This window comes from Tinamus guttatus, unplaced genomic scaffold (genome assembly GCF_059628265.1).
Source record: "Tinamus guttatus ecotype Peru unplaced genomic scaffold, ASM5962826v1 Tinamus_guttatus_pri_ptg000365l, whole genome shotgun sequence".
Classification (NCBI taxonomy): domain Eukaryota; kingdom Metazoa; phylum Chordata; class Aves; order Tinamiformes; family Tinamidae; genus Tinamus; species Tinamus guttatus.
In genome coordinates this window covers 104447-128002 of record NW_028288899.1, presented here as the reverse complement: position 1 = coordinate 128002, position 23556 = coordinate 104447, and the positions used below count along the sequence as shown (strand labels likewise).

The window sequence follows — 23556 nt, the reverse complement described above, 5'->3', positions numbered from 1 at the left end:
CCATTGTACAATCTTTTATGTTTTTTTTTCTTTAAGCTGAATGAAATCAAATGTTAGCTGTCTGCTTGAACAATGTTGTTATGCTGAATGATAGTTTTAGACAATGACATAATTTGGTTCTTCAGCAAATATGAACAAAGTGGCCTGAAGTGTGCTTGTCCAGCTGACTGGGGGGATTGTTGCCGTTTCATGCAACTTGCATGTGCAGTGTGGGTGGCTCTTACAGCCTGTGCAACCCATATATTAGAATTTTCCATCCTTGCAGGACTTGCAGAGAAGAAATACTCAGCGTACCCTACTAATGTTGCTGCAACTTGACTGCATGCCCCATACTCAGCATGATAATGTGCCCTGAATGCATGAATGTTACCTAAATAGTTTCATGAGTTTTTTTAATGTGGAAGGCTTATATTGGAGTTTATTGCATTCGGCTAACAATGTAGAATTTGTAACCATAAACACGTTAATCCATACTTTCGCCTATTCAAAACACCAATATTAACCAATCTTTCTATAGATTTTATCCACAAATCTTATGTGGAGGTGAGTAGTCTGTGCCTGTCCTCTTGAAGGCAACTCTGCCTGCTCGGGTACTGTAACCTTGTACAGCCACTAGAGGGTATAGAAGGACAAAGATATTTGCATTCTTTTTTCTAGGTTTTTGTTTTTCAGTGTTTTTTAATATGTCCCTTCTGCCTGCTTTACAAATGCAAGGCAGTTGCTCTTGTGTGTGGCAGCCTGTTTGCCTAAGATAAGCTACCAGTCTGGCCCTCTCTAAAGAATGTTTGATTGCTGTCTTTCACCTCATTTGATCTTAGCAAATGAAACTACTGTACCGATATAGTGCAAATACATGTAGTGATGCAAGAAAAATAAAGGACGAAAACAAAACACTGGGGCCTTGAGGTGAAGGACCATTGTAGGTCACAGTATCTTACCACCTATTAGAATATTGTTCTTCATGTTGAATCTTGTTGAGGTTTATCCTCCTGATTTTTTTTTTAATGTTTACTTCAATCTCTTACAAGTTAACAGTCCTGTCAAGTAAACCTTCCAGTAATGGTGGTGGTCTCCCTTATCCATTACATGTTTTTTTGACATAAAACTTATTCATTTAAGTCTTTGAATTATGTGTTAATTTAAAATTCGGCATGTTCTTTGAATTGTGTTTAGTTATTTATCACAGTTTGCTCCTACATGTCTCTTTCTAATATTTTTTTAGAATCATAAGGAAAAGCTGGAAGGTTTGAAAAGACCTTCAAGATCAAGTCCAACCCTAAGCCCTTCAACACCCTGCCTGCTAAACTACGTCCCTGTGTGCCTTGTCTACACATTTCTTGAGCACTGCTGGGGGGCGGTGACTCCAGGACTTCCCTGGGCAGCCTGTTCCATCCAATGCTTCACCACTCTTTCCATGTAGAATGTTTCCTAATATCTAATCTGATCCTCCCCTGGCAGAACTTGAGGCTGTTTTTCCTTGTCCTCTTCTTTCTCTTAGCTAGACATTGTGTTATTTCTTAACTGAAGAAACTTCCCCAAGAGCTTCAATTCTATACTTTTTTTTTTTTTTTAGTTGCCAGATTTTGAGAGGTGATACTAGTTCTTAAATCCCCTCTCTTGTCACAAGTGCAACACTACATCTACTACTACTAAGCCAGACAGTACAGGGAGAGCAGAATCAGAAAACAGAAGTGTTAACCCTTTCCAAAAGCAGGACAGTGTATTTACATGTTCCTGGTAGGTATTTGAGTAGACAGACATGAGTAACAATTAAGATTTTCACAACCCCTATAAGCAGTCTCTTCTAATGTCTGGCACTACTACATTGTTTTTTAATCTCTTGCTGTGGCTGATATATAGGTATGACATAGCGTATCCGTAGATGGAGTGGATATGAGTAAGATAAATATACTCGTATACTCTGCTGTGGGTTATTTTTGTTTGTTTGTTTGTTTTATATAGTGATTTTCTTTCAGTCATTGCATGTTTCCCATCTGGACTCTCTCCATCACTCTCACATCTTTCCTGAAGAATGGTATTCCAAATGGGGTATAGTACTCTAGCTGAAGCCTCAGAGAAGAAATCTCTTTGTAATCACTCTAGTGGTCTGTAGAGTGAAAGTGGGGAAACTGCATTCATTCTTAATTTTATTCCAAACCTGAACTCTTTTACTATTTCTTAGCCGTTAGCTTGCCAGTAGACAGTCTATTCAGCCAGGTCTGTTCCTTTCATACTGAGCTATCAATAATTATGTGCTTAATTCACCTGATTTATGTAATTGAATGAACAAAATGGATGGATTGGAAAAATCAGTAGTTTAAGTATTTTAAGAGACTGAGAAGTGTATAAACTGCTAGACATTTAATTATTGGAAAATAAATGAGTAGAGCTTTTTTGTTGTTTGTTTCTTAAAGAGAACTAGACGATCTATATGCATCAGTTAGAAGAATTGAGAGTATTTGCCGTTCACATTAATTTGTAGTAACAGTGAATGGCAGCTACAGGGGGAACCGTAATACAGGCACGTGTTGACTTTCCAAAGCTACTAAACAAGCCACTCAAGGATTTCTCTGCCACATTAATAAATCCCAGGTCCCCCTACCCAGCTTAATGGCGTTACTGTTGTTACACCCAATTGTCTTGCAGCTTCTCAAGTATGTTAAATGTGGTCATCATACAAAAGCCACTGTGGTTTCCCAATTCATGTGCATGAACGAGGTTACTCCTCCTTACTTAAAATATCACTGGAGGGGTGTGTTTTGTTTTTTTTTTTTTTTTTTTTTTTAAGGATCTTATGTCCTACTAATTTCTGCAGGTAAGTGCATGATGAAAGTTTTTGCCCTGATAATATCTACAAGAAGTTGCTCAATATCAGAAGGTTACCCGGGCCATTGGGACTTTATCTGGAATCCAAGTATCAGCTGGTAAGTGATCTTATCTGATCATATCTATTGCAGTGTTTGTTCTGTGAATTTCTAATTTGTAACTTGAACTAGTCTAAAAGCAAGAGGAAAAACACAGGAGCCAAGTGAAACTAAGGTTTCCTCAGCTAGGAGTGAAATGATAACTGATACATAGTCATGTCACCTCTGGACATATTAAGCAAATACCATTTTTACTCTTAATTTCTGAAGAATTATTGCTAAGGTATTAGCGTAAGAGATATCTATGTTAACTCCCTCCACAACATAATCTTGGAGGTGCTGATTTCAGAATCAAATGGAGGGGAGGAAAGAAAAAAGCCTGCTCAGCAATTCTGCAAACACCTCCTGGACTAAAGTGGTTTCTCTTCACCCACTGCTGTTGCTCGTAGTCATTTTGCAGATCAAATCCTGGCTTTATTTCTACAGACTTTTGTCTTATGCTGTTCTCTGCAATTCTGAAGTCTTCATTACTCTTCAGAGGGGAGGTTACCCAAAGCATTATCTAGCCTGCAGCGTCTTTGTACTTTGAGATGAGGCAGAAAAGAGAAAAAACGCCTTTAACTCTGGGTTTTGCATAATAACTGTAACTTTATTATATAAATGGCCATGTGTAAGGAAAATATATATATATATTTAGCCTTATTTTGTGTTAGATTATGAAGAGAACAGACATGTTTGATAAGATAGCATGATAGATGTGTTTGTTCTTATTTCCTGAGACCTCACTTTGGCTTTACTGGCACCACAATTAGTAGGTTCCCAAAACAAATTGCATATATTCTTCTGAGTTTTAGTTTTCTTGTTTCTGCTTTGCAAGTGTAACAATAACCATAATAACATGAAGCAGATACATTACACTACATTTTAGTCATTAGAAGACTTAAGCTCTGGGTCAAGCTGTCTAGAGAGACAAAAGCTGTGTTTAGAAGTTGAGTTCTTCCATCCTAAAATAGATGGTTAAGGAAGGCTAAATGAATCACATTGCTGACTAAAGAGAGCGCTAAAGAGAGTAAGTAAGTTAGATGTTTAACATAAAGCCTTTAAGACTACATCTGTGTTACTAAATTCAATAGTGCCGGGAAACTTTCTAGGGCACAGTAGCTCAGTAATCTGTACTGTTAATTGGTCGAACAGCTGCTGGCACAGATTTTGGCCAGGGCACAATTCGGGAATTAGCAAGGCACCTTTTCTGGTAAGCGCTTTGGACGTGACCAGCCTGTTCTGAAGCTTAAGAGAACTTAATAACATGGACACGAAGTGTTCTTTGCCAGCTGGCTCCTGTGCCAGAGTCCTTGGGGTGTTTGTTAGTAGATATATAGTCCCAGCTTCAGGTGAGATTTAACTCCTTGTTACCTCACTGAGTAGAATTAAACTTTGTTGGAAGAAGTCCACCTTCTTCCAAGCTTAGGAGCAATCTCACAGCTTTTTTGTTTGTTTTAAACGTTTCTCCTGCTTTCCCCAGCATGCAATCATCACACGTACACTCACTCTAAATGCCTAGCAACAGCTAGATTCTGCAGTGCTTTTTCTGTCAACTTTGTTAAGGATGCAGTTTCCAGACAATAAAGAAATGCTGTTTATACATCTCCGTTCATACTTTTCCTCACTAGAAGTAGATGATGAGCCTTAATCAGTACGATTTAGGAACACATGCAGTACTCTCAGTGTCCTTGCTCTGCATTTTCTCATGGAATAATTGTAGATAAAAAATATTTATGTATATCTATCAGACTGAATGAAATTTGTTAAAATATCATTGCTACTATCTGAATAATAAGGGGACATGGAATGCTTTAGCATTGTGAAATGAAGGGAAGAAGAAGAAGAAGAAAAAAGAGTCACATATCCTGATTGCAAAAAGCAATATGTAAAGTTAAAGTAGAAAAAAAAAAAGTCTTTTCCTCAGACCCAGCTTGGTAACAGAGCTAATAACCTTGGCAACTCTTGGGAATTAAAATGCATTAAGAGCTCTCCAAGCCCGAAACAGGAAACCTCAAAGAGAACAATTCCAAATAGAAAGCTACACAGTAAATATTGGCAGCACAGAAAAGTCTAGGCAGGACTTTATTTAATTTTCTCTTATAAATATTGCAAATTGAAAGAAAAAGGAAATTTATTTAACTTTTTTTTTTCTCACAAGTAGTGCACAAATGTCAATATTTTATGTTTTATTTATAGCATCCACACCTTCTGCATAACATACTGACTTTCAACTAAAAGTGAAGATCAGACTAAATATTTGTTCTCAGGCTTTCTGTGGGTTGTTATGTAGGTAGCAGTCCGGCACAAAACCTGCCTCGTACTGAGGGACATGTCCAACTTCCCAGGTTAGGCGAGTGTGGGAGGCTGCAGTGCTCTTCTGCAGCCCCAGAATGAGGCTGCTAGCCAGGCCCATTTGCACATAGGACTTCATCGAGTCTGTCAATTACTTAGCTTCATCTTCCATGTCAATGTGTGGGAACTGTTGCGTTAGGTGCTGACTTTGCTATACATTTCTTAGTAGCCGTATGAGTTACGTTTGCAACAAACATACACTTACATTTCATCCTAACTCTAACCAAAGGGTTTATTCTGTGCAAACGTTGTCTTTCCAAGATGCCAATGGCATACATAGGAAATAAAAGGGACAGATCTTTAGGTGCCATAGAATGAGTCAATTCAAGTTTTCATATGCATACAAAACTTTTGGTTTTTTTTTAACAAGGATGTGGGATGCAGTTTTTTGGGATGTTAGTACACAATATTGTATTTCTGTGAGGTGATTTCCCCTGGGGCATGCCACTACCCTTTTTAGCTACATTATTATCTTCTTGATGAAATATTCACTTTAATTTACATTAGTTTTACAGTCTTCTGCAAACTGAGGTGACCAGGAACTTAATAGAAATGGTAAAGGGAATCATGTCCCCGTGGAAGAGATGGCATGAACTCTCATTACCGAGTTGAAGAGCTAGGCTCTCTTCAGGCTGACATTCCGAAAGGAAGATGTATGGTCCGGTTGTTTGGCACAATAGCCTGAGGACTCTGGCACCTTAGATCCCATCTTCTGTTTGCCCAAATCTGGAACGATAAGCAGAAGTCTTCAACCCCAAGCTACATGTCTAGGGTACACATCTAGGCCTAAAACACACTGCAAAGTGCCTAATGACAGTGTTCATGAATCCTAGCAATCTAATGATAATAATGATTATAATGATCATAATCATCATAATCATAATGCACTAAACAAGCCAGGGGTGAACCTGTGAGCTGCACTCCGGTGGAAGGCGAGGTGCCCACAGCTGCTTGGTACCTCAGCGGGTGAGTATCTCTTGTGGTCAGAGGTCCTGTTCACCGACTGCGTGAAGAGCTGCACCTGTCTTTTGGTTGGGGCATTGATCCAGGAAACCGAATCCCTGTGGATAAAGTCCAAGCCTCCATTCCAAAGACTGTTTTAACCACCAGGTTATTGGTTTCCTCTCTGCCTCTCAGTGAAGCACTATCAAAGAGAAGTAGAGAATGGATGACGATATAGTTTACAGTATTTATGCTCTGGGGAGTCCCTGTGCTTTCCACAGGGTGTGCATAGCATGAAATACAGAAACATCCTTGGACCAAGCATTGAACTTCAGGATATCCCTTTATGCATCTTCCCTAAAGCTACATCCTTGCTCTCGCTATTTTTCTCTCTCCGGCCCAAAGATTTTGTACCACTTTGGGCATTCTGGTGTTTGAATACATGAGCATGCAGTTTCACATGCCATAGCATGATGCAGATCCATCAGGGCGAAGTGCGTTTCTATGTATCATTAACCTAAGGGCAAATAACCCATAGGCCAAAAACTGAGATAGGAGAACCAGTTTACGGTACAGGAACTAGCAAATCTAATTTTGGTGGAATTATTTAATGGGAATGGGCTACTAAGCACCTGATAAACATGAAAGCCAAGAACTGAGAGAACTGGCACTCCCCAAGGCAGGGTGGGCACAGGAGGGTTAGGATTGAAAAATGATGCTGTAGAAGGGATCAACCATATACTTTTTACCTTTAATGATATATGACTATGCATGATACCAGTAGCGGTGCACAGTCCAGTTCTGGAGGATTTGTCAGTGGAACTCGTGAGTACCGGCTGCAGTGCTGCCTCCTACATCGAAAAATGCTGAGATGTAATCAGTGTCTCAAGTTATAAATGTGTTATTTTCAGTAGTAAAAAGAAATGGATAAAATGTTGTGCAATTCTTTATGAAAATAGAACTGAGACTGTGAAAACAATTCCTGTGCTGTGTGGATTACAATGCCCTCCTTAAATAAATAAATAAATAAAAATCAGTGTTGGATACCCTCAGTGACCGAGGCCAAAATCTGTTATTTCTGCATGTGCGGTATCACCGTGCCATTTCTCTCTGTGGTACAGTACCAAAAAGAGTAACCTGTAAAGTCATAAATATCATACCTTGCGATTTCTATGCAATCAGGTAATCAGCTCTTACAGAACATTTTCGGGATCTGCAAGCAATGTTGAAAGGTTCAGATGGGGCGGGGTGGGGAGTGTGAATACTTTTGCATAAGGATTAAATAGAAGAGTAAAATGTTGTGTTCCTACTAGAGAAATTCAACCTCTTGGTTATCTGGTTAAGGAGAAGTATTGGCAAATCTGTGACCATAGCAAGCAAGCTATAGCAAACAACAACGGCAGCTTGAAACTGCCGGACGCAGAAGCAGCCTTGGCCGTGGGTCGCAACTCGGCGCGATGCAGAACGTCCCTTGCTTTCAGCAGTGATACTCCAGGGCGCCGCTGATCCGCCCCTTGACTTTGCGGCGAACGACCCGGGTTTCCGACGTCTCCGGGCTTGGCGGAGGTGCGTAACTCAAGCGTTTTCTGGGTTTACTGAGCACCCCCGCTGCAGGGGATGCCAGAGAGGCGCGCTCGCGCGCGGGGCTCGGCGCGGGCCTGCGGCGGGGGCAGGGCCGCCCCGTGCCCGCCCGGGGCCGCCCCGTGCCCGCCCGGCGGGGCGGCTCGGTGCCGAGCGCCTCCCGGCGCATAAAGCGCGGCCGCGGGGACGGCACGGGCACGGGCACGGAGCCGCGCAAGGAGCCGCGCATGGAGCCGCACGCGGAGCGGCGCGCCGAGGCGCCGGGGCAGACGGAGGTGTGGAAGGCGCGGAGCCTGGCGGAGCTCATCCGCATCCTGCACCGGCTCTTCGCCGAGGACAAGGTGAGCGTGGAGGAGGTGCAGGCGCTCATGGAGTCCTACGAGAGCAAGCCCGAGGAGTGGCTGCGCTACGCGCAGTTCGACCAGTTCAGGTAGGGCCGCGCGAGGGGCGCGCGGCGGGGCGGGCAGCGGGCGGGGCGGCCGCGGCCAGCGGAACCGGCACCGGAGCCGGCACGGGAGCCGGCACGGGAGCCGCGGGGCCGCCGCCCCGCGATGCGCGGCGTGCGCGGTGCGGTCCCGCCGTGCGGTCCCCGCTGCAGCAGGAGCAGACGGGGTTTTCAGTCACTTGCTTTTCGCTAACGTCTCATTTATTCCTCCCACTGGTAACTCTCGTGTTGCAAATTTACATGTAAATACATTTTATTCTAGCACCTCCCCAAACAACAAACATTTTCCACTTTTAATCTCTTTATCATGCAAGCATCATCTTTTTATTCTTCTTTTTATTCTTTCTCTTTTCCTCTTTTTTATTTTTCTTTTTTCTTTTTCCTCTTTTCTTCTTTTTCCATTTTTTCTTCTTTTTGCTTTTTCTTCTTTTTTGCTTTTTCCTCTTTCTCTTCTTCTTTTCCTTCTCCATTCTCTCATTGGCTTTCCTCCCTTCATAAATGCTCATAAATGGCAAGATGGTGACAAAATGGAAAACTTAAGAACCAGAAAAATAAAGTGGGGTAACCCCAGAAGTATGCATAAGGGCCTTTCTTTTGGCCATGCAGACCTGCTGTACAGAAATAACAGCACTTGAAAATACCTGTCAAATGCCAACAGTGATTGCTTGAGTTCTGACATCATAGGAAAATATATCTACCTAATACACAGTTCGTGGACAGAATAAAAGGCAGTATGTAGATATAAATGTAATGATTTGATAGTGACTTGTTATGAATGTCATATTTCCATTAAAATGGAATGACTTTATTAAAAAAAAAATGCAAAACACCCAGTTGTCACAAGTGACCATTCTCTGTAAGCAGGTAAGAGTGAGTCTTCCTGGCACAGGCATCACTGCTTCTGTTCTGGGCACTCTGTGACTGGGCTGTGACAAAGGCTGAGAAGGAAGGGGAAGATCCGAGTGGTTCCTGCACCAGGACAGCAGGGGCACTGGCCCTGGATCAGGACCTCACTGTGCAAAGTGGTGTGTACAGGAACACTAAGTGTGCAGCAACACACACACTCTGCTCCGGGACCTTCCCCATGGGATGCAACAAGCAGCAGCTTGGGCAGACTTCTGTGCAGGGACCAGGTTCAAATGTTGTGGTACAAAAAGTTTTCACCCCTGAAAGCAAATTGTGGTCTAGGACACACATATGGATAGATAGCCTTTGGGAATAGGTTTACTCTGTGTTATTTCCAAGATATCATAAGAAGACCTTTTAAAATTATGCTGCTAGGATAAACTTTGCTTAGAGGTAGGTGATGGTGGCAGCAAGTTACATGGCAGATATTTTATCCGTACAAGAACGTCACAGTCCAAGATGCAGAATCTCCCCCCCCCCAAAAAAAAAAAAAAGTAAGAATACCATGTACAGTAAGACTGATAGTGTAATTTCTTTTTTCCTTTTTTCCCTTTTTTTTTTCTTTTCCTTTTTTTTTTTCTGCCTAATATGCAGGAGTGCTGCCCAAGAGAAAGAACAGCCAAGAATATCTGAAAATGAACTGTAGAAGAATGTAACCATGTATTTTTCTTTTTCATTGCACTCTGTTTCTAATTATCAGCCAGCTGCTGAAGTGACTTCATTCAGTAACTATTTTGATTTGATCCTGTCGTCCACTCTAGTTGCAGACTGTGAGTTCTCAAACTCCAATCATCTAGGTAATTCAAAAGCAATATGACTATCCAATATCAGTCAGGCCCATTTTTTTTTCTTCCCAGAAAAAGTACATTTGCAAAAAGAGTTTAAAAACTCAGTTTCACTTTTCCCAATGAAACTTTGTTTTCAAGAAAAGACAAAAGATTTTTATAGGGCGCAACCTTTCTTCATAACCATGTTTGCTTACTTTTTATTCAGCATATCGGTACTGATTATTCTTAAAAGCAAACACTTTGTCTTTCAGATATACAAGAAACCTTGTGGACAGTGGAAATGGAAAGTTCAACTTGATGATCTTGTGCTGGGGTGAAGGGCATGGCAGGTTTGTATCCAAAGCTTATGGTTTTACCAAGGAGATATGAAGTTACAGTATCTTTTGCTTGGAATAGTTTCATATGAAAAGACAAAAATGCCCTAATGGAACCGTTAGAAAATGTCAGGCAATTAGGCAGTACAGAACTCATACTTACTCCCTGGGTATGGCCGTCCTGAATATTTCTTTCTTTTCTTTTCTTTTTTTCTTTTTTTTTTTTAAGTTTGTACACTTTCAGAACTTAAAATATTATTAAGGTCTTCTACAGACAGGAGAAAGCACAAATTTGATAGAAGTTTTTAATCTCAGAGATATAGTGGGTCCTACAGACACGAAATGGATCCCGTTGCTTCTGAGAAATCTGCCTCACTTTGTGCTGAAGAAGCAGGACTTGATCCAGTTCAAACAGTTTTTTTTCATGTTGTTTACACCCAGAGTTTACATTCAGCAAGGCAAAGAGAAAAGTGGGTTTGGGTAGGAGTGTGCGGTGCGAGGAGGGAGCCCCTGCCCAGACTTTGTGTCTCTCTGTAGCTTCCAGACATCCCAGCGCCTCCCTCAGAAAGGACAAAGAATTCTATCTGTGGATCATTTGCTGGATTGCATATGATACTGCAAAAGTGAGGGCAGGATCTGTCCCTTGGAGAATAAAACAAAATGTGGAATAAAATAAACTGATTGTCCTTGCACATAAGGAGAAACCCCCCAAAGCTGGGCATTGCTTTTGTTTCTGATTGAGCTTGCATATTGAGCACTTAAAATATTCTCCTGGGAATGCCATGCAGTTATACCCAGAGAGCCCATCTCCTCTACTCCTCCTAGGCCTTTCCCACAAGGACCGTAATTCATCTCAAACTGTGTTTGGGCTGGAAGAGCATTTTCAAGGAATGAACATTTGCTAGGAGCTAGACTCAGACCACGATTTGTTTTTGCTTCCTACATGAAAAGGATCAAGTTGTTCTCATGGCTTGTGCAAGGAGTATGAACGACCACATGGCATTTGTGAACTGCTCTGTGCCTGAAGCAAGCTGTGCTGTCTTGGCATCTCAGCTTGGAAGAAAATGACATTTGTTTATTGAAAACAGTAATGTGCAAGTATCCTGTTTTTGGTTGAAATTCATTAGCACTGTACTTCAGGAAGGGCCAAGTTCCCTCTCCCTCAGCCATGACTGGAGAGCTCTCTCTTTGTCTTAACCCCACCACCTTGTCTAACAGCTAAAAATAATAATAATAATAAAAACTAAACTAAACTGAAATGCATATCAACTCTCTAAGCTTCTACATGTATTAATTAAAATATACTTCCAAGAAAGCAGATAGATCAAGCAAGCAGATCATGCCAGCTCCTCCTGCTGTTCATGATTTGCCCATGTAGGATTTTTTTTGCTGTAGTCTGTTGTACTTAGTACTGTTAAAGTGTCAAAGACAGCATTTTCTTTCTTCAGAAAACTGTTATGCCCCTCAACAGGAGAGAGGTTCTAGAAATGAAGAAGTAGCTCATTTTTCCATGTTTAGGAAGGGAGCAGTATGGATCTACAAATATAGCTGGTCTACATATAAATCTACACTGGCCTCTGCCTGATTAAAAAAAAAAAACACACACACACAGGCTGAAATACAGGATGATAAGAAACACCAAGAAAAAAATCCCTTTGTTTCTTAGCCTACAGAGTTTTTGTATTTTGGAAAGCTTTTCTGTCCTCCTTCCTCCTCCAGATTTGCTTTGTTTTTCTCTCTGGCAAGGTCATATGCTGACAGATATCTGATATACACACATATATATTCTTTCCCCCAAGTCCTGATAAGTACAAACTTCTCCTAACACATTTCTAATACAGTTTTAAGTAGGTCATGGTGAATGTTTCTTTCAAAGACTTTTTTTTTTGTGCGTGTGTGTGTGTGCATGACAAGCATGTAACAGCGTTTCATTCTAGAGCTATGCCCAGGTACAATTTGCTATGCCATATGCTTGCTGCATTTAAATTTAGTAGCTATTATCACACTGAGTTTGGTTATTCTTTTTGCTAATATAGCAGTATCCATGATCATACTGACTCACACTGCTTTATGAAGATCCTCCAAGGAAATCTAAAGGAAACCCTGTTTGAATGGCCTGAGAAAAAAGGAAATGGTGAAATGGATAAGAAATCAGAACGTGTTCTTAGAGAAAATCAATGTGCCTATATTAATGGTAAGCTCTTAAAGTATCTTATTTGACAGCTGCTCACCTCTGAATCTGACTCCTAATAGTTTATGCTCTAACTTGGCTCTTACCTTTAACAGCGTCATATGCTTTACACATTTGAACAATTTGGCTGCAACCCTGTATTCAGATTCAATAAAACATTCTTTTCGCTTTTAATTCACTCTTAAGATATTGTGGTATTTACTTTGTTGCAACAAACTGCTTGGTATTTAAAGTTGTTGGGTAGCTCTGCTATACAGAGCACTCTTCAGCACTGTGTCCCAAATAACTGTCTGCAACTGCATGTAAACATAAAGCTTAAATTGTATTTTGTGAAAAGCAAAAGCAACAAAGCTTAATTTTTCTATTCATCGTGACATTTCTTCACAACGATAAAATCCTTGTGATCTGTCATGGAAATCCTAGGGCGAACATGTAAAAGCATTTGTCCATGGAATAAATTAGGCCACGGTGATGGGCATGAGGCAAAGGCTAAGGACTAGGCTCCAGCCCTTTACTGCAGCTCTGCCATGTTAACTGAAAACGCAAAGGTCATAGATTCAGAATGCTTCACTCAGTAATTTGAGTTTATTGGAACCTGTCTTTAAATAAGCACACCCTTAGGGCTTTTTTTTTTTCTTACCCCATCTTTTATTTAGTTAGATTATGTTAATGACACTTGAGGCTTATACTCTTAATTCTGATACATTCGAAGAGTACTTGTAGTACCCAGGGCTTGTGCCTACATTGCCTAATATAGTTCTGAGTGTTATATGGCATATTAACTTAAGTGCAAAGGCCTGAGTAGTTTTCTTACAGTAGAAGTCATAAACTTGAAAGTAAGGTCTCTTAAATAACTCAGAAAATCCATTTTAATGTAGAGTGAAAATTGGTGCTTTTATTAGATTACATTTTTTATGTAATACTTCGACTTCCAATCCATTGTCCAGAAAATGCCATTACTTCATTAGTAGCCACAAAACAGACAGTTTCTTATTACATGTTCAGCTATGCTTTCTGTTCAGTTAATGTTGGAAGTATGCCAGTCATCAGTTATCTGTCACCTTAGACAAAACACCAGACATGTGAAAAGACTGTTCTGCTCCAAATTAAAAAATTGGAAAGATTAATTAGGAAGTGGATGTCTGCAATAGAAGACAAGTATATCTCTGCCTGAGTACATGCTCCAAATAAAAGCAACTGACTCTTCACGTAATTGATGTTCTTGTTACTGCGTGAGATTTAGCAATGCCGAAAGTCTTCCTGCAGAAAGCCATCCTGCTGATTTTTAGAAACACAAATCTTTCTGCTTCTACAGAACAACAGTATCTCCTAGGAGAGAAAACCTTATACTCATTTAGGAGTGGCAGCTGGCAGATTGCTGACCGCACAGCCCTCTTTAAGCTCCTTTGGATTTCTTTTGGCCTTTATCCCATAGTAGATAATCCAGTAATTTACAAGTGTTGAAGGTGGTAGGATATTTCAAAGTACGAATGTATTTAGGAAATTGTGCTAGAGACGAGCAGTCTAATTTGCTGTAGAGTTACACATTGTCCCTCAGAATACAAGAGACTGACTTCTGCTGAGGTTTCAAATTAGATGGTACCCTTCCAGGTTTTTATGAGATTTCATTAAAGCTGCCTGTTAATATGACCTTTCATTTCATGCCCTGTCCTTTCTAGACTCCATTGGCTTGCATCGTGTGGAGAACATAAGCCACACAGAGTCTGCTGTTAGCCTGCATTTGTACAGCCCACCCTTCGACAGCTGTAACACCTTTGACCAAAGGACTGGGCACAAGCACAAAGTCAAAATGACCTTCTATAGCAAGTTTGGTGAAAGGACTGTATGTGTAAGTATGGCATAATACCTTCCTTGGCAGGTCCTTGTGCAAAGACAGCATGGAGGGATGCACTTCTGTCTGCACAGAGCTGGCCCTTGAGGGGCTCTACAGGACAGATAGGAGTTGCAATCTCACAGTTCCTGGGGCATCTATACCTAGCATCAGCATAAGAGGTTTTTCAGAAATACTCTTTGTCAATTTGCACTTCCCTTATATGGAGTTCTCTTCCCTCTTTTGTAAGAAAGTGCATTACTGCAACCACACATTTCATAAATAAGAAAACTGAGGCTGAGAACTTACCATCTGTTAGTGATGATGCTGGATTTGACTGCCCAGCTCTCAGCACTCCTTTCCCTTCCCCTATGGATAGCGTCCAGTTGCGTAAGGTGTGGAAGAGCCCAGCTCCCCTTTACCGGCCAGAGAGTAATTTTGGGCAGAGAAGAGGATTAATGAAAACTTTGTTGTAGTTAAGCATCTTCAGTCAGTAAATACAACCTAGTCAATGGAAAGCTGCAAGGCAGCTAGATTATTTTAGCTAATCTAAGTCATGTGTAACATTCCCTGCCTAAACTGTTCTGCCAAAAAGCATCACATTTCAAGCCAACTGTTTTAAACCCTGTAACTTACTGGAAGTAGAGCCAGATAAGCATTCAGACTTCTTAAAATCAAAACTTCTAAATGGAAATACTTACTCTGAGACAGAGTAGACTGGTTGGCTGCTTTCTGCATTCCTGAACAATGTCAAGAGATTGGTTTTGGACGGAAAGGAAATCTTAAACGGGCTTTGGTGGACCAAACTAGGAATCTGGCAGGGTTTGATAGGGTTTCCTTTTAGCGCTTTTCTGCGGGTTGGAAAATGTAATCACATACTAGGGGAGAAAAGACAGATTTTTTTGGGGTCAGCTATGGAGGTTCAAAGACTCTTTTTGTGAGATGCAGAACACTTTCACCTTTCACTGAGGCCAGAAATCAGTGCTCTGGACTTCTAGAGAGCGAGCCCTTAATAAGATCCAGCTAAAGATTTGTATAATGAGCAAGCCCAGTGTAATTTATTTCTCTGCAGCTTGTCACATTAAATAATTACAACTTTACTAAGCAGTTGAAATAGAACTTTAACCTTCACAAGTCCAAAAGGTCTTTGAGAAAATAAGCTCAAATTTGTAATTCAGATTTTAAAGGAAAATGAAGATAAAAAACCAAAATTCATGCAAAAATTCAATAGTTTCTTGTTTTCTTTTCATTTTAAGTGTTTATTGGATAGGAAATGTGTAAGATAGTAAATTAAAGTAGATACTTTAGCTTGGACTGTATTCCTTCTCTTGATTTGTAACCGACTGGCAGTGTCTGCACCTTTTGTGGGAAATGGGATCTGGCTTACAGGAGAGAGGTAAATATTAATCACTGTGTCTCTTTCATGAATTCCTATAAATGGAATTCCAGCAAGGGAAGAGTCGTAGCTAGTCTCAGCCATCCAACTGCCTGAAATGACTTTGTGCTACAAAACCTTCTGGTTTCAATGAGGGTTTCTGGAATGCTCACTGGAAACTCAAGCCTTTCTCTGTTTACCAGATCTTAAAAGGACATAGGAAGGCAGAGAACTGTATATTAAAAGTAAAAGTAGTGCTAAGCATACTTGTGTATTTCATTAGTAAGTAGATAATTAAAGCATCATTTGTCTGACATTTTCCCTGTAGGTAAAAACTCAGGTAAATCCTTAGTGCTTATGCTGAAGTCTTAATTAACTAAAGAGTAAATAAGTACCAGTCAGAAGACTTAATAATTGAAATTGTATGTAGTTAACTTACCAAGGACTTGCTCAAGAAAGAGACTGTTTCCACAGTTCAAGTGCGAACGAACAGAGATTTGAAAGTTCACTGAGGAAAACCTCACATTATGTCCTAACTGTCAGAGCTAATCAGAAGTTCTTGCTATCAGAAAATGTCCTAGGCCAGGTCATATCTTTGCAACCTGTCTTTCAGACTGGAGTTCTAGTTTCAGTCAGAATGAAATGCAGCACAGTATTTCTAACAGAAAAGACACCCTAAAGTTACTGAGGAGAAAGCATTCCTCAGTTGACTCTTCCTGCTCATGGTAATATTAATAGGTACTGTGGTATCCGGGCCATAGTATCCTCTATAAAATGTGGATAGTAACTTCTTATCTTGCAAGTATTGAAAAGAAATATGTTAAATATTCTGAGGTGCTGAGCTGCTCTGGTACTGTTAAGGGCCATGTTAAGAGCATGTAGATGATCACAGTCTACTACTAAGTTTCTTTCCTTAAAAAAATCTCTCTCCCCTTTCTTTTTTTAGGCAGCAGCAGTGCCACAGGAGAACAACTGAGAAGCACCAGCACGTGCTTCCTTAAGACCTACTGAATGTTTAACCAGGGACAGAAGACATATAAGGCTAAGACTGATGGCCAGCTATATTTCTATAAGTTGTACATAGAACTACAGTAGGGCAGCTTCCAGGCAACCTGTAGTTATCTTGAATGAATGCTGATTATGGGACACTATGCTAACTAGTGCCATGAGCTACTTCAGAGGCTACTGGCAAGTCAGAATTTAGTAGTTTGTTTTCTGATTCTAGCCTCCTTTTAATTACACTTTTGATATTATACTGAGAATATCAAAAACTGGGGATTTAAATGTCACCTGACACTACTTAATAGGCCTACATGTATGTATGTTCTCAATGTAATTAATAATATAAACTACTTCAGAGGTTAGATGCCTTTTCTTAGGCTACTGGCAGGTCAGAATTAGGTAGTTTGTTTTCTGATTCTAGCCTCCTTTTAATTACACTTTTGATATTATACTGAGAATATCAAAAACTGGGGATTTAAACATTATCTGACACTACTTAGTAGGCCTACACGTATGTATGTTCTCAATGTAATTAATAATGTAAACTTTTAAGCTTCTAGTCACTTGTACCTTGGGTAGTATAATGGATACTACTAACAACAGCTCTTTTTTTTTTTTTACTATTAAGTCTTGGTTTTAATGCCATGGGCCATTTTGATAGTTTTGTGCATTTTTTTTTACTTTTTTTTAACAATTTGTTTGTCAAATCTTGTTTTAAATAGGAGCAATAAAGTGCTTCATGTATAATGATCTTCAAGAATAATTGAGCAAAGATTTGTAATAAGGCTAATCATACTTAATACAACTAGTGTCCAGTTTCCAAAATACTCTGTATAGCTACTGAGCTCTTTCCAGGTAACTAAAATAAAACTGGATCTGTGCACATAATTCAAAGTTTGCAGCATTTATCTCCTGGTAACTAAGACGGTCATCACACTTGACTAATTTATACATTCCTCACTAAGTGGCACACTATTTGAGAGTTTGAAAAGTCAAAGGTATTTAAAACATGTAAAGAAAACCCAATCACAATGTAGTGGGTGTTTTACCAGTGAGAGTTTTGATTTCACTGCTGCTTATTTTTATCTTCAAGATTTAATTACAATGATAGAACCACATGAAAATTTTGAAAACATATCAATTTTTGCTGCTTATTAATTGGACAGACATTAAAGTTTTAAAAGCAGCCTATTTAGATGACCCACATATTTCCCTCCTTATTGCTGAGTCCAAAAAAAAGAATTTATTTTCTTTTGAGGTCCTGTTTTTGGGAAGCTCTATCACATTTTTCGAAAGAAAAAATGTTTAAGCAGCATAATAATTGTAAATGAATCTATGATTTTCTATTGCAATCACACTAGAGCCAATGGGAAACTCTTGTAGCCTTAGAAATACTCTTCTTGGCGGGGATGAGAAGAGGAGTAAGAAAAGACATAGCTGGCCAGGCGCAAAAGCACATCAGCAGTAAATGGAGAACATCTGTATGAGGTAGGCTTGGATATTGTCACAAAGAGGGGTGAAGTGAGCAGGAAGTGCAAAAACTGGAAGGGAGAGAAACATGAAGAGTGATAACCAATTCTAACACAAAGAAGTCTCTGCTTTTCCTGGATTCTACTTTATCCTGAAGTTCAGTATGTTTCTTCACAATTCATTGTGAACCAGTTCCTGAAAAATCTGCTCAGGATAGATACTGGGATTGAGCACCTTGATTTGATGGTTCTCAAACTGTTGTGAGAGGATCACAGAGCAGTTGAGGTTGGAAGAGTCCTTTGGAGATCACCTGGTCCAACACACATGTTCAAAGCTGGGTCACTTACAGAATGTTGTTGCTCAGGATAATACAGTTTTGAATATCTTCAAGGATGGAGAAATCCATTTAGGCAACCCGTTTCAATATTTTATCACCTCATGGTAAGAAAAAAAAAATCTTATGTAAAAATGGAATTTATTGTATTCCAGTTTGTGCCCATTGCCTCTTTTCTTCCTCCCGCTTCTTGCAGGAATGAGCAGTTTCACTGAACCACAATATACAACATATTCACTATTCCTCTGCTTACTAGGCGAAATGAAAAGACCGCACGTTCTCATAGAGCACAGACTGACTCAGGCAGGGGGCCCTGGAAAGCTCAGACATCCACCAGCACAACAGCAATGACAGTGACAGCTAGTGGTATTGAGACACACTGATGTAATGATTTGGACGGTTGGGCCACGCATGTTCCTGGCAAGTGAGGCAGAGGAAACAGGAGCGGAAGGGATAGTAATCATGTATCTAAGCCAGTCCAAACACTGTTCAAACACGGTAAGCATGGCATCATACATTGCACAAAATAGTGGAAGAATTTCAGTGTTTCAGAAGAAGTTATTTGCTAGGTTTGCTAATACTTTCAACCAACGTATTAAAGACATAGAAGGTAGCACATACAACATAAGTGCCACTACTACAAGAAATCTGAAGAGAAATGATGAATTTGGTCCAGAGTCCTTGGCTTTGTCACCTAGGCACCAGCTGGGAATTTTATGCTCTACAAGGCACGAGCATGAAGCTAATACCCACCCAAAGCAAAATTTAATCAATGAATAGCAAGTGACAGAATGATAAACAGTCACTTTTTCACTTTCACTAACTTGTTCACATAACCTCTGTTGTCTTAAAAGAGAAACCTGTAAAAACACAACAGTACCTGCACAATATTATGACTGAACAAGCAAAGTGTTAAGCCTTCCAGTGTGTGAAAGCACATGACATTCAGACTAGTGCTAACAGACCCATGAGGTAGCAATATGCTGCAGTCTGATAATTACCTTTCATTGGCCTATGAACAGGTTTAGCATTTCAGATGCTTTCACCAGGTAAATGCTGTTAAGTAAGGTCTTGTTAATGTCAACAGAGAAGAACAAGTGATCCATTATCTGGGTTATCACTCAAATCCTTAGCTTGAAAAATATTGTAGAAGTTACTATGTTGCTTAGGCTAGCAGCACTAAAATTCATATTGACTTGGTGAATTATCTAAATGAAAATGCTCCAACTGAAAGATGTAAGAAGGCAAAATAATGCTACTAATGGAGCGAAGCACAAGAACAAGAAAAGGAGCAGAAGTTACTCATCAAAGAGAACTTTTTTACATGGGGAGCTCTGCAGCAAAAGCTTTATGCAAGGAAATGAGACTCTTCCATGCCTGCATGGCTGTGGTTCATGAGGGGTACCATCACAGAGGCTCAGGAAGGGTGTTGTGAGGCTTTCTGCTCTGTGGAACTAACGCGTGAGCAGTGTTCTCTGCCGCCATGCTGAAGTGTGGGACCCCTGAAGCCTCTATCAGGAAATGTTGCTGGGAGAGGGTCCATTGGCAGGTAAACATAGTTTGTTTATGTTCTTATGAAAAATTGATCCTAGAGACTTCTTTTTCCCTCCTGGTACAAAATTTCTGGATAAACAGATTAGCTCTATTTCTTTTATTTTAAGCCTGAAATACATTCAGAACTCTTGACCATTAATGACTGCTATCCCCATCTCCTTCCTGCATTGACACAGAGAGGACACAGCAGAATCAAAATCCAGTCTATATGTAACTTTTCTTCCATTACAAAATCCTCTTCCTAAACCACAAAAGATACAAGATGTGCTGTTCACTTGCTAATCCTTATAGCTATTTTTTACACTCCTCTCATGCTCAAGAGAAAGCTATGTTGCAAGAATACAGCCTTCCCAGGGTTAAAAGAGGTAGCTTACCTACCATGGCTCTAAAGTTTGCAAAGACAAGCAGAACAATTTGAAGATCAGTACTCTTCAACCATCTATATTTTTCACTCCTATTTTATCTTGAGAGAGCCTTTGCTATTGTTGCATATCATAGACTCATAGAATCGTTAAGGTTGGAAAGAGCCTCTAGAGACCATCTAGTCCAACCCTCCTGCACACGCAGGGACATCTAGAGCACGTGGCACAGGACTGCATCCAAGCGGGTTTTGAAGATCTCCAGAGAAGGAGACTCCACAACCTCTCTTGGCAGCCTGTTCCAGTGCTCCGTACTATCAGACAATCCATATACTAGTCACTTTTCTTTGTAGGTTTGACAAGCTTAAGATGTGTTTGAGACTCCTAATCAGCCCACCTGAACTCAGCTCTTCTTTCTATTTGCAAACCTGATAGCTGTGTTTCTGTACTGGACCATAAGCTATCTCTATTTAAGGGATAAACTGCAGGCATGTTCAGTAGTCCCTGTCTTTCTTGACCACATAGGAGGCAAAACTACCATGGCCTAACTGTACCGTCCTCCAAGATTAGTTTTCCCTCTGAAGCTCATACGAATCTTTGTCCAATAAGTAGAACTTATATCTTTGACTCTTGAGGCTACTTCAGGCTAGATTGTATTTCTTCAGTGATGGATGATCAGTGAAGGTGGGATAGGCAAGTTCTTCTAAACTAACTACTCGTTCTTGCACAAAGGAATGGACTCAAGAAGAAAAATGAACAAGCAAACAAAGAGAAATGCAAAACAATAACAAAATATCTTTCGTCTTTTCCAGACCCCATCCCTCTTTGCTTTTGCTTTCCAACTCACTACAAAACTCCTGTATAGACAATTAAGTACATAATTTTATTTTAAAAAAACATTTTTTCCACATCTGAGGTGTGTCTCCTTAATGTCTTGTTGTAGGGTCAGAGGAAGATATACTGTCTAAATCCACTCTATTTCACTTTACTTCCCAGTACACTTATTTTTCCTGAACTCCAAAGACGAAGTGTATAAGCTGTTCATGGGCTTTTGCTATAGTTCATTTAGAACTGTGTTTTTCAGGGATCGGTTCTCTCCCGAGTTGAGGCAGGACTATCTAGCTAATCTGTGAAAAGAGGTGGTGAGGAGTGTTTATCAATATGTTGATTAAAATATGAATTAATGCTTTTCCTCGAAGATGATTTTTTTCAGTCTGCTTCCCTAATTCCTAAAGAATAGAGAAATAACATAAGAGGTGTTATATCTCACTGGTGTCCCTGAGATCCCTGTATGTTACCAAGCAGTGTGTTCACTGATTAGGAAAGAGAACTACTTCTAGGAAAAGAAGCCACACCTCACTTTCTGCTCCCATTCAGTGCTAAAACTCAGACCCTCAGTGCCTCTGCTTTTATTTGCAAAGGGGAGCAGGAGACAGGCCCTTTCCCCTCGGCTCAAGGCTTGCTAGTTTTTTAAATCACACTGTGAATACCAAGTGCTTGTTTTTTTGTGTGTAAATTGTTGTCTTAGGACACTCTGAGAGCAGAAGATGTTTTTCTCCCTGGGTGCCAAGATGCCCCTGGGACATACCACATGTCAAATAAACATGCTGAAACACATTTCTTCTCCTGCTTCCGTCTGCAGGCAGGTCCACAGCATTGCCTTTAGCTGAATTGCAAAGCATCCGTGTGGGGCCTTGCAAAGATCTCCAGTCAGTCACTCAGAGAACAGGCCTGATGCTCCTTGTTCCCAGAATGAGCAAGGGCAATGCTGAGGAGCTGGAAAAGCTCTGAGGAATGGAGAACTACTCTGCCAATGCTGCAGACTGTTGAAATGTTGAAAAAGCTGTTGGGAGGCACTCAGACCTGTGGCATGCAATTATTTTGCTGTTGCAGCTAGGACTTTAAAGAGACTTGGGACTGCTAGTATAAAGATATTCATTGAGCATGTTCATAAGAGATGAACACAGATTTGTGAAAGAAGCTTCAAGGGAAACATGCAAAATAACCCTATCTAAACTTAGAGGTTGGAGGAAGCCATTATCAGCTCTTGCATCCAGACCTTTACCCAGTATAGGCTAGAAAAAAAATGCTACCTGTGATATTTTACATCCGTTGAGACAACAGTTTTTTCTTTAAGCATTTTGTTGTGAATGGGTGTTTAACAGCAGTTACATGTTTTAACCACAACTTCAGACTATGTGACCCTCACTGGTTGTGGCAACTTGCAGGTGGAAAACAAAGTCCCTCATCGCATTAGAAAAGATTTAAAGACAGTGTTTCATGTCAGGAGTATCCAGAACTACAGTCTCTGAACAAAGCGCAAGTGTGAGAGAAAAACCTCTTCCTGAACCATTGCATCATTTCAAATGAGTAGTTCACCTCTCTGTTTTCCCACTTTACTTCATTGCCTCATTGCAACATAAACTCAGATTAAGAAGGTACTTTCATTTGTAGTATTTATTCTGGGGTTCTGATAATCTCTCAGAAAAATAACCCCTTGTGTTAATATTTATGGCCTGGATTCTGGCTCATGTTCTGTTGGCACAAAGCACTTGAAAAAACTGCTTAATAAGTTACCTGAAGGCTCCCCAAACTAAGAATTGCTGATAATACAGCAGCTATGGCTTTCTGCACAGCAGTGCAATATTCCAGTTGTGAACTCTCTTCAAACAAATGGCAGAAGTATTCAAGGTTCTTAAAGAAAATTGCATAAAGTATATGAGTATAAAGTATTGCTGTATTCTTCCATGCAATGTGACACTGTCAGCAGCTGTTCCTCCATGGATCTCAGAAGTACCTATACGTATTAGTAATTAGTCTCCAATACACCAAGAGTTAAGTTATATCTAAGTTAACCGTATAGTCTCAGTCACTGAGACTGAGCCCCTAAAAATCTGTGTGGTAAATGTTCCACCATGCATATCCTACAGTAGCAGAGCAATAACAGACCCTGTAACGGCAAGTGAACTGAAGCACAGTGAAGTTAAGTGACCTTCTGTCACACAAGGCCGAAGCTAATTACAGATGTTGCAAACCTCTGATAGTTTCCAGTCCAGTTAGTTAGCCTTTTTTTTTTTTTTTTCATTTTTCTTTTTCACCTCTAGGGGTTAAAAAAAAATCACCATCTTCTATGGAGAACTGAAATATTAAGAGAATAAATGCCCTGAAGCATCAAAAGTCCTGCAATTTTCTTGCACTTTTACTGT

At 40.1% G+C, this 23556-nt stretch overlaps 1 protein-coding gene across 1 annotated transcript; it reads left to right on the top strand.

The window, feature by feature from the left end:
- Positions 1–8040: 8040 nt before the first annotated feature.
- CDO1 (cysteine dioxygenase type 1) lies at positions 8041–16671 on the top strand. The gene is made up of 5 exons (XM_088530298.1): positions 8041–8211; positions 10172–10249; positions 12271–12428; positions 14105–14278; positions 16582–16671. The coding sequence occupies exons 1-5, from the start codon at positions 8150–8152 to the stop codon at positions 16605–16607; spliced, it is 498 nt and encodes a 165-aa protein (XP_088386424.1). The 5' UTR covers positions 8041–8149; the 3' UTR covers positions 16608–16671.
- The last annotated feature ends 6885 nt before the right edge of the window (positions 16672–23556 follow it).

Bases quoted from the DNA above. Each gene is read 5' to 3' on its own strand.
- CDO1 (XM_088530298.1), top strand. From the start codon at position 8,150: ATGGAGTCCTACGAGAGCAAGCCCGAGGAGTGGCTGCGCTACGCGCAG. The intron at 12,429-14,104 runs GTAAGCTCTTAA...TGTCCTTTCTAG, and splicing joins TCAATGTGCCTATATTAATG to ACTCCATTGGCTTGCATCGT. The intron at 14,279-16,581 runs GTATGGCATAAT...TTTTTTAGGCAG, and splicing joins TGAAAGGACTGTATGTGTAA to CAGCAGTGCCACAGGAGAAC.